The sequence below is a fragment of the Oncorhynchus keta genome, chromosome 26 (genome assembly GCF_023373465.1).
Source record: "Oncorhynchus keta strain PuntledgeMale-10-30-2019 chromosome 26, Oket_V2, whole genome shotgun sequence".
NCBI lineage: Eukaryota > Metazoa > Chordata > Actinopteri > Salmoniformes > Salmonidae > Oncorhynchus > Oncorhynchus keta.
The window spans coordinates 19,550,947-19,564,286 of NC_068446.1; the positions used below are offsets into that span (position 1 = coordinate 19,550,947).

The following is a 13,340-nucleotide window of genomic DNA, read 5'->3' on the forward strand; positions in this document are numbered from 1 at the left end:
TGTGTAAAGATGACCATTATAGACATGTTGATTAGAGAGAGCATTGATTAAAGACTGTATGATTGGAGTCTACGGAGGAGAGGCAGCCGGTGGCGATCACAGATTGGAAACCCTCTGTAGCTGACTGTTGGCATGGGTTGTTTCTGTTTCAGCTTGCTCTTTCTGACTGCTTACAACATGGTCTGTTTCAGCTTGCTCTTTCTGACTGCTACAACATGGTCTGTTTCAGCTTGTTCTTTCTGACTGCCACAACATGGTCTGTTTCAGCTTGTTCTTTCTGACTGCCACAACATGGTCTGTTTCAGCTTGTTCTTTCTGACTGCCACAACATGGTCTGTTTCAGCTTGTTCTTTCTGACTGCTACAACATGGTCTGTTTCAGCTTGCTCTTTCTGACTGCCACAACATGGTCTGTTTCAGCTTGTTCTTTCTGACTGCCACAACATGGTCTGTTTCAGCTTGTTCTTTGGTCTGTTTCAGCTTGTTCTTTCTGACTGCTACAACATGGTCTGTTTCAGCTTGTTCTTTCTGACTGCTACAACATGGTCTGTTTCAGCTTGTTCTTTCTGACTGCTACAACATGGTCTGTTTCAGCTTGTTCTTTCTGACTGCTACAACATGGTCTGTTTCAGCTTGCTCTTTCTGACTGCTACAACATGGTCTGTTTCAGCTTGCTCTTTCTGACTGCTACAACATGGTCTGTTTCAGCTTGCTCTTTCTGACTGCTACAACATGGCCTGTTTCAGCTTGCTCTTTCTGACTGCTACAACATGGTCTGTTTCAGCTTGTTCTTTCTGACTGCTACAACATGGTCTGTTTCAGCTTGTTCTTTCTGACTGCTACAACATGGTCTGTTTCAGCTTGTTCTTTCTGACTGCTTACAACATGGTCTGTTTCAGCTTGCTCTTTCTGACTGCTACAACATGGTCTGTTTCAGCTTGCTCTTTCTGACTGCTACAACATGGCCTGTTTCAGCTTGCTCTTTCTGACTGCTACAACATGGTCTGTTTCAGCTTGTTCTTTCTGACTGCTTACAACATGGTCTGTTTCAGCTTGCTCTTTCTGACTGCCACAACATGGTCTGTTTCAGCTTGCTACATGGTGTTCTAAAAGACCGATTCAATTAACTTTCACTCAGACAAGCTGTGCCTGACCCCGTTAAGCTCAGCGATGCTGCTAATGTTCCCATGTAGAAACTGGAAAGTTAAAGCACCACCAGAATCCTTTATAATTGACATTTTACTATGAGGGTAATGTGAAGAATGGTTTGTCAATCAAAGGTTTCTTCTAAAGTTCTCTTTCATTGTGTTCCATGTTAAATCATTTACACCAGGAACCAGGCCAACTCAAAGTATTTTTCAAGACGAGAGAGAGAGAACATTTAACAGCCTGGCCTATTTGGACCTCTAAATGGAGGGAAAGAGAGAGGAGAAAGGAAGAGAGAGATTTAACGGTAATGTACTGTTACAGTCTGAAATGACAGGGCAGAGTTCTGCAGTTTTTTCACACTGGAACTGAGAGTTGTGTGGGCCAGTTGGCTCAACTCGGTAAAGCACAACACTGGGCCGTTGGCATGGAGATGGAGAGCAGGACGGCTCCCTCTCTCCCTCCCTGCAAGGCCCCACTGCACCGCAAGACAGATAGGAACAGACTCTCAGAGGAATGGAAGAAAAAAGGAATTAACTCCAGCCTTTTCAGCAGTTTCTGTCATTTCTTTAGCTGCTCACATGAGAGATAAAACGTTTTCATTTTGTTTTACCAAGCACCAACTCTGTTCACAAACCTTTTAGAAGTTCTAAATAATGTATGTTTTGTTTCTTGTCCCCAAGAGAGTCAGACTGGCATCTATAGAACAGGCTGTTCTGAACAGCTATAAGAAAATGCCCTTTTTCAGACTAAACAATGGGAGGATTTATGTGGAGATGTGAAAGTACTGTAAATTAAAAGGCTGTATGGCTATAAGTGAATGCTATATGCTAGAATGAACCTCCACCTCTTTTAAATCTCTTTTTAAGAGTGGTTGATTGGGCGGAAGGCTCCTCTCTTTGTTCCCAGAGTTGGTGACTAAATCAAGTCAAGAGATACTTTATTATCCCAATGATTTGTCTGTTGGCTCATTCAAGCCTAATAGACAATCCCTGTTCTGAATCAGTAGAGAAAAAGCATGATTGAGAGAGATGAAATAGTTTTCGGAAGTCATTTCGTAAGTGGATGTTGGCTGGGTAGAGCTGGCTGGAGGCTGGTCTGGTCAGGGCCATGGTGTCAGACAAGGTGGCCCACTCCTTTTGTCAGACAGACCAGGCACAATAAAACCACTGATGCAGCTACAATATTACACAGGCCGACCCTCTCACTGACCACCATAAAAAGATCTGAAGTTTATGGGCCGTTTTAGAGTTTCCGAATATTTAAGATGATACTATCTGACAAAATGGTCATTCAATTGAGTGGAAAAATTGAAATGAAATTGACATGTCAGATTTCATAACGTAGAATACAATCGGAAAGTTAGTCATTATGCGGAAAGAAGGACAAATGAATCTTAATCATGTGAGTGCCCTTTTGTAAAATAAGCAATGGGAATTAGACTGTACTAAATGTGGAATTGATTGACCATGCTGGGAGAGGGAGAGAGGGGTGCACATCAGTTGTTTTGGGGAATAATGAGCTGCGATGTTTGTTTGGAAGTAGCTGTTCTATATATAAAGAAGCCTTTTAAAGGAAGCCTATATAAAGAACACCTTTTAAGGTAAGAAGATGATGTCAGTCGGTCACAGCTGGCCAACATCCACTCTGCCTCCCAAACATACTCAGAAAAATTCCAGAGACAGGAGTAAAAACACCAGGACAACTTTTCAGATTGGGCTCCTAACAGTCTCTAAAATGTACCAGGCAGGCTAGAAACCATCAGGTGGGTTATTACAAAAATGCAGGCACGCGGGTAAACGGTTTGTCATCGAAATCATTTCATGCGCAACTCACACACGAAGGCTGGCATTGAAGGAGAGAGAAAGACAAGGCGCTGAGGAAATAAAGCGCGTTTCCACTCTGCTTGAGCGAGCTGGCGGGCGGGCGGGCGAGGCGAGGCGAAGAGCTTCTGCCTTGCGCTGAGAGAACGCAGCCAAAAAAGGACAGAAAGCGCCACGGAGGAGTGGAGGCCAGGGCTGCCGCTCTCAGGAGCTGCCAAACGATTCCTATGAAAGCGCTCTTTTGGTGGAGGCTTGGATGTCCGACATCGCTGGGATATTAAGAGAAACACATAGGGAAAGTAGACACTGTGTTATTTCACGTGCTATTTGTTCATGTACAATAGTCTACACCATCACACAGGTTATGACAGGTTGGAGTGATTCGAATAATGAGTGTTTATTTGGGCCTGGAGTACTACTGTTGCTATGCTACTAATGAGGGGAGCACGTGACTGATCTCAAATCATGTGGGATATCGGTCTCATGGTATCTTCACCGTCAGTTCTGTCATTTTACTGTAAAATGTTCATTACCTTTGTTGTGCTCTTCATATTTGTTGAGAGAGAATGGAGGCTGGGGAATGGGGGCCTTATCCCCTGGAACCTCAGACAGAAATGAATAATGTCCTGGTTATTCAGCATCTGAAACAGATTCTGAGAATTTTGTCCTAGTGAAGTCCTGATGACAAGGCATGTAGCTGTATCTTGACTCTTCTATCCAGGTTTTCTGATGGACCCACTACCAGTCACAGACTGGGCCATTAACATTAAGGTTTCTAACATTGGGGTTTTATAGATTTCCCCAAGACCCCTTCTGCTACCCTGATAAGATAACTCAACCCCGTCATATGTGTCCTGAAGTTCCCACTGTACATTCCTGTTACAAGCCCCCAGACCCAAATCAAACATTTCCCCATTATAAATCAACACATTCAAAGAAAGCAGTGGACATAGAATGAGTCTAGTTTACTAGCCCCTCTTTCTTTATTCCAGTCCAGTCATGTCGTCCACCCCCTCTAGGATCAGGAACCTCCTTGAGAACCTTCGTTTCCCCAGCCAACTGATCCCGACCAGGCTAGTCGTGATTTGACAGTGTAAGAGGGCTCTGTGTGTGAAATCCTCAGCCGGCCATACCTCTATGACAGAATACGATGCTTCATAATTAGGATTCACCCCTGAAAACAAGACACGACAGAGAAGTGTGTTTGTGTTTATTTTGTTTCATCGCACTGCAGTTTAACCCTTTAACTGTCACACCAAGAAATAGATATCAGAAAAAACATTTTACAGTCTTGTAATTTTCAATTTTGTACAGAATTAGTACTGAAAATATGCCAAACAAAATGAATATGTTTAATTTAATTTAACCTGTTGCGACGAGCAATCCCATTACCATAACGCAACGTTAACTATTCATGAAAATCGCAAATTAAATGAAATAAATATATTGGCTCACAAGCTTAGCCTTTTGTTAACAACACTGTCATCTCAGATTTTCAAAAAATGCTTTTCAACCATAGCTACACAAGCATTTGTGTAAGAGTATTGATAGCTAGCATAGCATTAAGCCTTGCATTCAGCAGGCAACATTTTCACAAACACAAGAAAAGCATTAAAATAAAATAATTTTCCTTTGAAGAACTTCGGATGTTTTCAATGAAGAGACTCTCAGTTAGATAGCAAATGTTCCGTTTTTCCAAAAATATTATTTGTGTAGAAGAAACGCTCCGTTTTGTTCATCACGTTTGGCTATGAAAACCCCCCGAAAATTCAGTCATTACAACGCAAACTTTTTTCCAAATTAACTCCATAATATCGACAGAAACATGACAAACGTTGTTTAGAATCAATCCTCAAGGTGTTTTTCACATATCTATTCGATGATAAACGACTCGTGGCAGTTTGGTTTCTCCTCTGTTCAAAATGGAAAAATGCACGCACCTGGAGATTACGCAATAGTTTTGACGGAGGACACCGAGCGGACACCTGGTAAATGTAGTCTCTTATGGTCAATTTTCCAATTATATGGCTACAAATACGTCACAATGCTGCAAACACCTTGGGGAAATGACAGAAAGTGTAGGCTCATTCCTTGCGCATTCACAGCCATATAAGGATACATTGGAACACAGCGCCTCCAAAATCTGACTCACTTCCTGTATGAAATTTCATCTTGGTTTCGCCTGTAGAATTAGTTCTGTGGCACTCACAGACAATATCTTTGCAGTTTTGGAAACGTCAGAGTGTTTTCTTTCCAAAGCTGTCAATTATATGCATAGCCGAGCATCTTTTCGTGACAAAATATCTTGTTTAAAACGGGAACGTTTTTCATCCAAAAATGAAATACTGCCCCCAGAGGTTCAAGAGGTTAAAATTTTACTTTTTGACGTGGCTGTCGACAGGCTGGCCTTTTAAGTCTTTATGTAATGACTGGTAGACTCACTATGCAGAGGTTTCCTCCCCAGAACATCACTAATCAGCAATTACATACACACACACACACACACACACACACACACACACACACACACACACACACACACACACACACACACACACACACACACACACACACACACACACACACACACACACACACACACACACACACACACACACACACACACACACACACCGTGGCAAGGTTGGCTAGCTGAATTAACCACACCTCATGGTACACTGAACCCTCTCAACTCAGGCCTGACAGGCTATCAATTCCAGGCTGGTGTAAAAAGCTCCAGTGTAATTCCTGAGTGAGGCCCTTGGATGGCCCAGTGCTGAAGTCATCCCGATAGCTCTGTTGTGTGGTTTTCAACCACTAACAGTAACATCCTCACAACGCATCCGTAACATTAGAGCAATGTCTCGGCACGACTGGGAGGCTCATTCTCTGTGATTGCTGTTTTTACAATCACAACCTCTTTAATTTGTCAACCGTGGTTGTGTAACTAGAGAGTGAGAGATGGGTAATAGGGTATTGTGTCAGTCAAGGTCAAAATGGATTACAGCCGCATGCTTTTCTAACATTTTTACAACGTGCCTGTAACCTTAGCAGCGTTATCTCATCCCCTCCAGCGTTCTAGTGGTGTTGAGAGGATGTTGAGTGTTACAGGGGTATGTGTGCTATGTTCTGATTGGTGACCTGGGGAAGGAAAACCACTACTGTTAGGCTCTCTGGGCGTTTATACAGACCCTGACACAAAATACGTGGACACAGTATGGAGTCTAGGCCTTTACTGTAGGGATTCCATTGGCCCGGGGGAAAAAAGAAGGCCTGTACGGAATGCTTCTGATCTACTGGTGTGTGTTCCTGCTTTCATTTAGCTCACAAACTTTTAAAAACTTTGTCTAGTTTTGTTCTGCAATAGTGTTTATTTTTTAAATATTTTTTATTACTGTTTGGCATGATCATTCAAAGTGACCCCACTGTCCAGCAGTCATGTTACTAATGATGCCTATGTATCGACTTTCCTTTTAGGAACATAGAACAGTTGAAGCAGCTTCACGATCAGATTCTATTGGAACAGCAAGAAGCAGCCAATTGGATCCAGCAGCAGGAGCAAGAGCAGGAAGTCCCACTTCTGCTGCAGCAGCCCCAGGAAGTGTCCTCTCCGCCCTCTTCTCCTCTTCCCCCTCCACCCTCCTTCCAGGAGCTGGAGAGCAGCGCCATGCAGACTAGCACATTCAACTACGCCCGGCCCAAGCAGTTCATTGCTGCCCAGAGCCCTGGCGGGACAGTCCCTGTGGGGGGCTACGTCACCCAGTCCTCTGGCTCCTCTGGATCCAGCCTGCCCTCACCCCTCTCCCCACCCACCTCACACAAACCCTTCACCAGGGTCACCCTGCCTCCCTTCACTAAGGGCAGCAGCATCGGGTCTCAGTCCCCGTCCTCTCCCTCCTTCCCTCCTCCACCCCCTCCCTTCCTCAGCAGCAACATGTCTTCTCCATCAGGCCCCAGCCAAGACTTTCCCCCACCCCCTCCTCCACCCATCTCCTCGACTCCCCCCTTCTCCCCTGGCCACTCCAGCAGCTCTTCCCCCTTCACTTCCATGCCCCAATCACCTGCTGGCTTCCTGGCCTCCGTCCTGCCAGCCACGCCCACGAGCCCGTCCGTCAACGCCCTGGGCCTGCCTAGAGGGAATGGGACTATGTGAGTATCCTCAATGTTACTCAGCTACACTGGCTCTAGACACAGCTACACTGGCTATAGACTCAGCTACACTGGCTCTAGACACAGCTACACTGGCTCTAGACACAGCTACACTGGCTCTAGACACAGCTACACTGGCTCTAGACACAGCTACACTGGCTCTCCATGGGGCAGTACCCTATACTTTCAGGCCAGTTCATTCCCCAGTCAAATGGTTGTATAGCCTATCAGTCAGTGAGTGACAGCCTGCGGCAGGTCTGTCTCTGTGGAGCCAGGCTGGCTCTCCCTCTTTCCCCATTCTCATCAGGACAGCCTGCCACCTGGCAGCAGCTGGAGGCTGGAGTTCTGCTGCTAGATGGAAGATGGCCTGTTTAAATTCTTATTCAGCATATTTACAACCCAGAGACAAGCCAGGGGCTCGTACAGACACTCAGCTCAGAGAGCACCGTGTCTCTCAGTGTCCTGGGCTGTGTAAATGTGTGTGTGTGAGTTAAGAATATTTGCCCTGTCATCTGAAAAATATACACAATGACTTTAGAATAAAGGGTGTGTCAAAGTCAAATGAACATCTATTTGAAGGGTTTATGCAAAGCTGAGATTTCAACACACACTACTGGGCATTTTCCAAAACACAATAGTGTTTCTCAAGTCAAGGAACCCTACCTTCTCAGGCCAGGCCTGACTATGAGTCGGCTGCACCCAGAGTGAGCTCGGTCATGTTTATGTGTATTTAATCGATAGAGATCTGGTGTTGTGTAGATAATCCTGGCTCTGGCTCTGCTTGATGATGCCTGTCCTTCTGGAGAAAACATCCACTGTCAAACACGCTCTCCCCCTTCCCCTTTAAGGCAATTCCACATCTCCTTCCTTCCCTCGCCCTCTTTTTCATCAAGCCCTCTCCTCTGTCTGTTTCCCCCCTCACCGGGGCATTCCTGCAGCAGGGGAGAGAGATAAGAGGACTCTGTCTGGAAGGCTGCAGTTCGACATGTTCAGATAAGGGAATGAGAAACAGAAAGAAGTGGCTTCTGTCTCAATCAAGGGTTCAAATAACTCCCAGTCATTCTGACACACACACACACACAGCATATTGCATATCATGGCTATGTGATCTACTGTAGAAAGAAACAGGAGCCACTGTTGACTAACGGTCTGAGGTCCCATGTTCTAAACCCTACGTCTGTTGTTGTGTTCTGTCAGCAGTGCTTTCCCCCGGAAGCAGTCCAGAGGAACCCCACGCCTGGCCTCTGACTCTGACATCCAGGGAACCAAGGATGCTGTCATTCAGGACCTGGAGAGGAAGCTGCGATTTAAGGAGGAGCGCATGAGCAATGGACAACAGGTGTGTGTTACAGAGTGCCTTCACAACACTGTAGATGACCGTGTGTTTGTAGGTAACTCGGGAATTAAGGTATTGCTGTAACATTATTTAATACATATTATTAACAAGCGGTCCATCATGTCAAATATCAATCAAGTTTCATTCCCAACCATTAATACATGCATAACTATGTCACAGATATGTTCACAGACCAGCGTTTCTGCTGATGTTAGAACAGGCCCGGTACTATAGTGAGTCCAAAAGAGCCTTTTGACTTGGAGAGGACAAAACAACCCCCCCCATGTCATCCATTTCACAAGTGTATCTCAGGAAGACTGTATCTTATTAATATCTGTGACGAGTGTGTGTTGCTGTCGCGACTGACACACTAACCCCGGCTGACCCATTAATCGGTGCTTCCAGAGGTTAACCTACGAGGAGAAGATGGCTCGCAGGCTGCTGGGGGCAGACAACGCAGCCACAGTACTAAACACACAGCAGCAGGACCAGGAGCCAGTCACACAGGTATGCTGCTGCTGCAACTATACCAGGAACACACACACACACACACCTGGACAGGTATACACACACACACCTGGACAGGTATACACACACACACCTGGACAGGTATACACACACACACACCTGGACAGGTATACACACACACACCTGGACAGGTACACACACACACACCTGGACAGGTACACACACACACACACACACACACACACACACCTGGACAGGTATACACACACACACACCTGGACAGGTATACACACACACACCTGGACAGGTATACACACACACACACCTGGACAGGTATACACACACACACACCTGGACAGGTACACACACACACACACACACCTGGACAGGTATACACACACACCTGGACAGGTATACACACACACACCTGGACAGGTATACACACACACACCTGGACAGGTATACACACACACTCACTTGGGCTGGACTGGACAGGTGCAGACTCACACACTACTCACAGAGTCACAAAATACTTGTCTAGGATCACCGCCTCTGTGCTCCACTGTAGTATTGCGTGTGTGTGTGGCATACACACCTACATTAGTCATATTTGTCAGTCACACCGCTTCACTCAGAGTTGTGTCGGTGTGCAGGGTTACTGCATTTCGGAGTCTATTTTCCCATCTGAATGCTGGCCTGTGATGTTTATTATTGAAAAAGGCTATATTATATTTTGGCTACACTGGAAACACCTTCATTTAAAGCAGGCAATGAAGCTTTGATATGAACAGAGTATACTATCCTACAGAACCCTCTTTAAAAACACTCTGTTATTAAAACTGGCAGACTCCACAGTGTTGATACGGACTCAGTTGGAAATGAGTTGAATGTAGCCATTTGTTCCCTTCAGAAACATTAAAAAGCTCTATAGAACTGTGATAGTGTCAAATATAGACCACAGCTACACAGATTAATACAACACGTAGTCTTAAGGATGTCCGAAACACAAAACCTCATTGCAGAACACACGCCTAGTTGTTGCATTGACTAAAGTCAAGCCTCAGTGCCAAGTAAACAAGAGTTTGTCCTCACACAGCTGCAGACAGTGGCAGCGGTGTTTTGTGGAGGTCAGGGCTGGTCTGTGCTGCTGTGCTGTGATGACGTTGGGCTCTGGCTGCCTGGAGGCCCACGGGACTGAGCCTGGTTCCCTGTCTGATAGAGATCGGCTCTGCATGGCTCTGGGCATTACTCTGCCTGAGGCTGTGAGTTTGCCTGTTGCAAATCAGAGGATATGTGATGAAAATTTGTGTGTTTTGTGTGAAATGGTAAAGGACTTTACAATGTTACACACTCTTTCATGAATTGTGGTAAGTGCATTGCATGCCCACGCCCTCCTGGTGTGTGGTTGGACCTCAGGTCGTGACGTCATACAGTAACACAGAGGCAACACCTCATTATTATTTTATGTCTTCGCAGGACTCCAGTTCATCTGATATAGAATCGGTCCCTCAAAAGGTTATCCAAGCCTCTCTCCCTCTCTCTCTCTCTCTCTCTCTCTCTCTCTCTCTTTTCTCTCTCTCCCTCTCTCTCTCTCTCTCTCTTTCTCTCTCTCTCTTTCTCTCTCTCTCTCTTTCTCTTTCTCTCTCTTTCTCTTTCTCTCTCTCTCTCTTTTCTCTCTCTTTGCTCTCTCTCTCTCCTTCTCTCCCTCCCTCCCTCTCTTTCTCACTCACTGTGTGTGGTCACTGCCCGTGCTTAAGCCATTCAACAAAGCCACACTGATAATAATTATATCACACACACTATGACCGTAACAGGATCAGGGCTGTGAACCTGCAAAATGAACTGATAAGGATAAAGACAAAACATACATTTGACAAAAAAGCAGATGGGAAAAAGTTAATTCATGGTTCTGTTAAGGTCATTGTGGTGGTTCCATATCTTTTGACCGCCTGTGGTCTTCAGTCAGAGCTGACCCAATTACTGACCAATACTGTTTATGAGAAACCCAGTAAGTATGGCCAAGGCTGCATGGCTGTTACTTTTAATGTATATGTTGATTCATTGACTCTCGGTGTGTTGATTGGTCACTTTTGATGTGGCAATCAGATATTGGCGCCTGCATGAGCTTGTTTCCAACACGAGGCAAGAGATGCTAACATGAACATGGTCCACTGTCATCAGAACTATGGGTTACACCCATAGCTGTGCGTGTGTGTGTGTGTGTTACGTGTCACATGACCTATATACTTGTCTCTTGTTTGTGTACGTGCGTGAGCGAGTGAATGAGAAACGGAGAGAACAAGAATTCAAGGGAGGGGGGGGGAGGAAGAGAGAGGGAAACATTTGCGAGAAGGAGGGGAGACAGGGATTGAGGGAGAGAAATAGATTTACACTTTGGTGCGCGTTGGCAACATACTCCAGTCGTCCCATTACCAAAGCTTTGCCTCCCCTTGAGATGTCATAACCCTTCAGCTGTGTCTTAGGCCTGTAATTATCAGTCAGTCAGTCAGTACACTCTACTCTCCAGATGTTGCCTCTGCCGCAACAGACTGGGCCAGGATGGTGAGAGATTGAGATTGAAAGAGAGAGGAGGAGGAGGAATTGAGAGAGAGAAGAGGAATAGACAGAAAAGGAGGGAGGAATAGAGAGTTGACAGGAATGGCTGACGGGAAGAGGAGAATCTTGGTTTTCCGTAACTCACTGTTCTTGAATGAATGAAAGGATAAATCAAAGCATGCATAAGTGACAGACTGTTCTTGGTGGAGTGTGCTTCTTGTTCATCGGATTTTTCTGTGACCCCGTTCCTCTGTGATTTCAGGCTCTTCCTGTAATAGTGATGCTCCTTGAACTCCGTCTCCCGGGGTTAACCCTGTGCTCCCTCTCTGTGTGCTCTGCAGGAGTACAAGGTGTCCAGCTTCGAGCAGCGCCTGATCAGTGAGATCGAGTTCCGTCTGGAGCGCTCTCCAGTGGAGGAGTCTGACGACGATGTGCAGCATGACGAAGACTCTACAGGCCAGGGGGTGGTGCCATTCTTCGACAGCAAGCTCAAACACTACAAGGTGTTTGAGGGCATGCCCGTCACCTTCTCCTGCAAGGTCGTCGGAGACCCCAAGCCAAAGGTCAGAGGTCACACCGATCACAGAGTGATGATGTGGAAATATAGTGGACTGATTCATCGTTGGTCTCGTATACCAGGACGCCGTATTCTAGTATTTTTTTATTGTATTTAATGTCAATATTATCAGTGCTACACTATTTAGTTATAGTGTATTGTTGTATGCTGAACCTATTCAATGTACTGCCACATTGTTCTGATAATGTGGAGTTGATGATGTGTGGTGTTGTTAGTAGGAGGTACATGTATAGTTATAGGGGCGTGGCCTGCCGTACTAACATCTCTGAGTCCTCCACTGCGGGCAGCATCAGAGGGCCTCTCTAATGACTGGGTGATGACAGGCATCAGATGAATGGAAGAGATAGAAAAAGAGAGGATAGATAGAGGATGGAGGGAGTATAATATGATGTAATATAATAATATACCCCCCTTCCCTCCCTACTCCTATCCACTTCTATAGGTCATTATGTCCCCTAAAGATCTACTGGTTTAAGGATGGGAAGCAGGTCATTGTGTAACTCTGTGTTGTGTCTATCCTGTCCCCTATAGATCTGGTTTAAGGATGGGAAGCAGGTCATTGTGTAACTCTGTGTTGTGTCTATCCTGTCCCCTATAGATCTACTGGTTTAAGGATGGGAAGCAGGTCATTGTGTAACTCTGTGTTGTGTCTATCCTGTCCCCTATAGATCTACTGGTTTAAGGATGGGAAGCAGATCTCTAAGAGGAGTGAACACTACAGGATCAGCCGCGACGCTGACGGAACCTGCAACCTCCACACCGCCGCCGCCTCATTGGACGATGACGGCAACTACACCATCATGGCTGGTAACCCCGAGGTGAGAACACCTGACCAACCCACCCAACACACACACACACACACACACACAGGACCTGACTGATTCACACCCCAAGTAGAAAACTCTGCACAGATTTTCACACCAAGTTGTTTCACACTAATCTACTGTTACACAAGGGACATACACACACTGTATCTATGGACACGCACATTATCAGGACCAAACCGTTTGGCAGCCAGTGGTGCCGTTTGGCAGCCAGTGGTGCTGATGCTGTTAGCCGTCATTAGTTCTGGAGAATAATAGCCATGGAGAAGATAAGGGTCTCCAGCCAGCAAGGGGAAGCAGGCGTTGAGTGAGACAGGAAATCACTAAAGCCTTCATGAGGGTCGAGAGTTCATGTACTGTTGGCTGTCTGAGAGCGTGGCCAACTTCAACACATTGTACTTCCTCCCTGAAGTGTTGGGTTTTAGTTGAGTTTGAGTATGAACAGTCATAAATGTCGAACAA

The 13,340-nt window shown here is 45.7% G+C and overlaps 1 protein-coding gene across 9 annotated transcripts in view; it reads left to right on the plus strand.

Moving 5' to 3' along the window:
• LOC118359050 (palladin-like) overlaps positions 1–13,340 on the plus strand; it is a 128,516-nt gene that overhangs the window by 108,683 nt on the left and 6,493 nt on the right. For 6 of the 9 annotated variants that reach the window (XM_052480314.1, XM_052480312.1, XM_052480315.1 and 3 more), the window contains 6 exons: positions 6,446–7,117; positions 8,315–8,456; positions 8,859–8,960; positions 10,398–10,436; positions 11,819–12,040; positions 12,723–12,872. In XM_052480314.1, coding sequence (XP_052336274.1) covers positions 6,446–7,117; positions 8,315–8,456; positions 8,859–8,960; positions 10,398–10,436; positions 11,819–12,040; positions 12,723–12,872 — 1,327 coding nt within the window. The remainder of the gene's footprint in view (positions 1–6,445; positions 7,118–8,314; positions 8,457–8,858; positions 8,961–10,397; positions 10,437–11,818; positions 12,041–12,722; positions 12,873–13,340) is intronic. The other 3 variants (XM_052480313.1, XM_052480316.1, XM_052480317.1) reach the window with 3 other exon arrangements.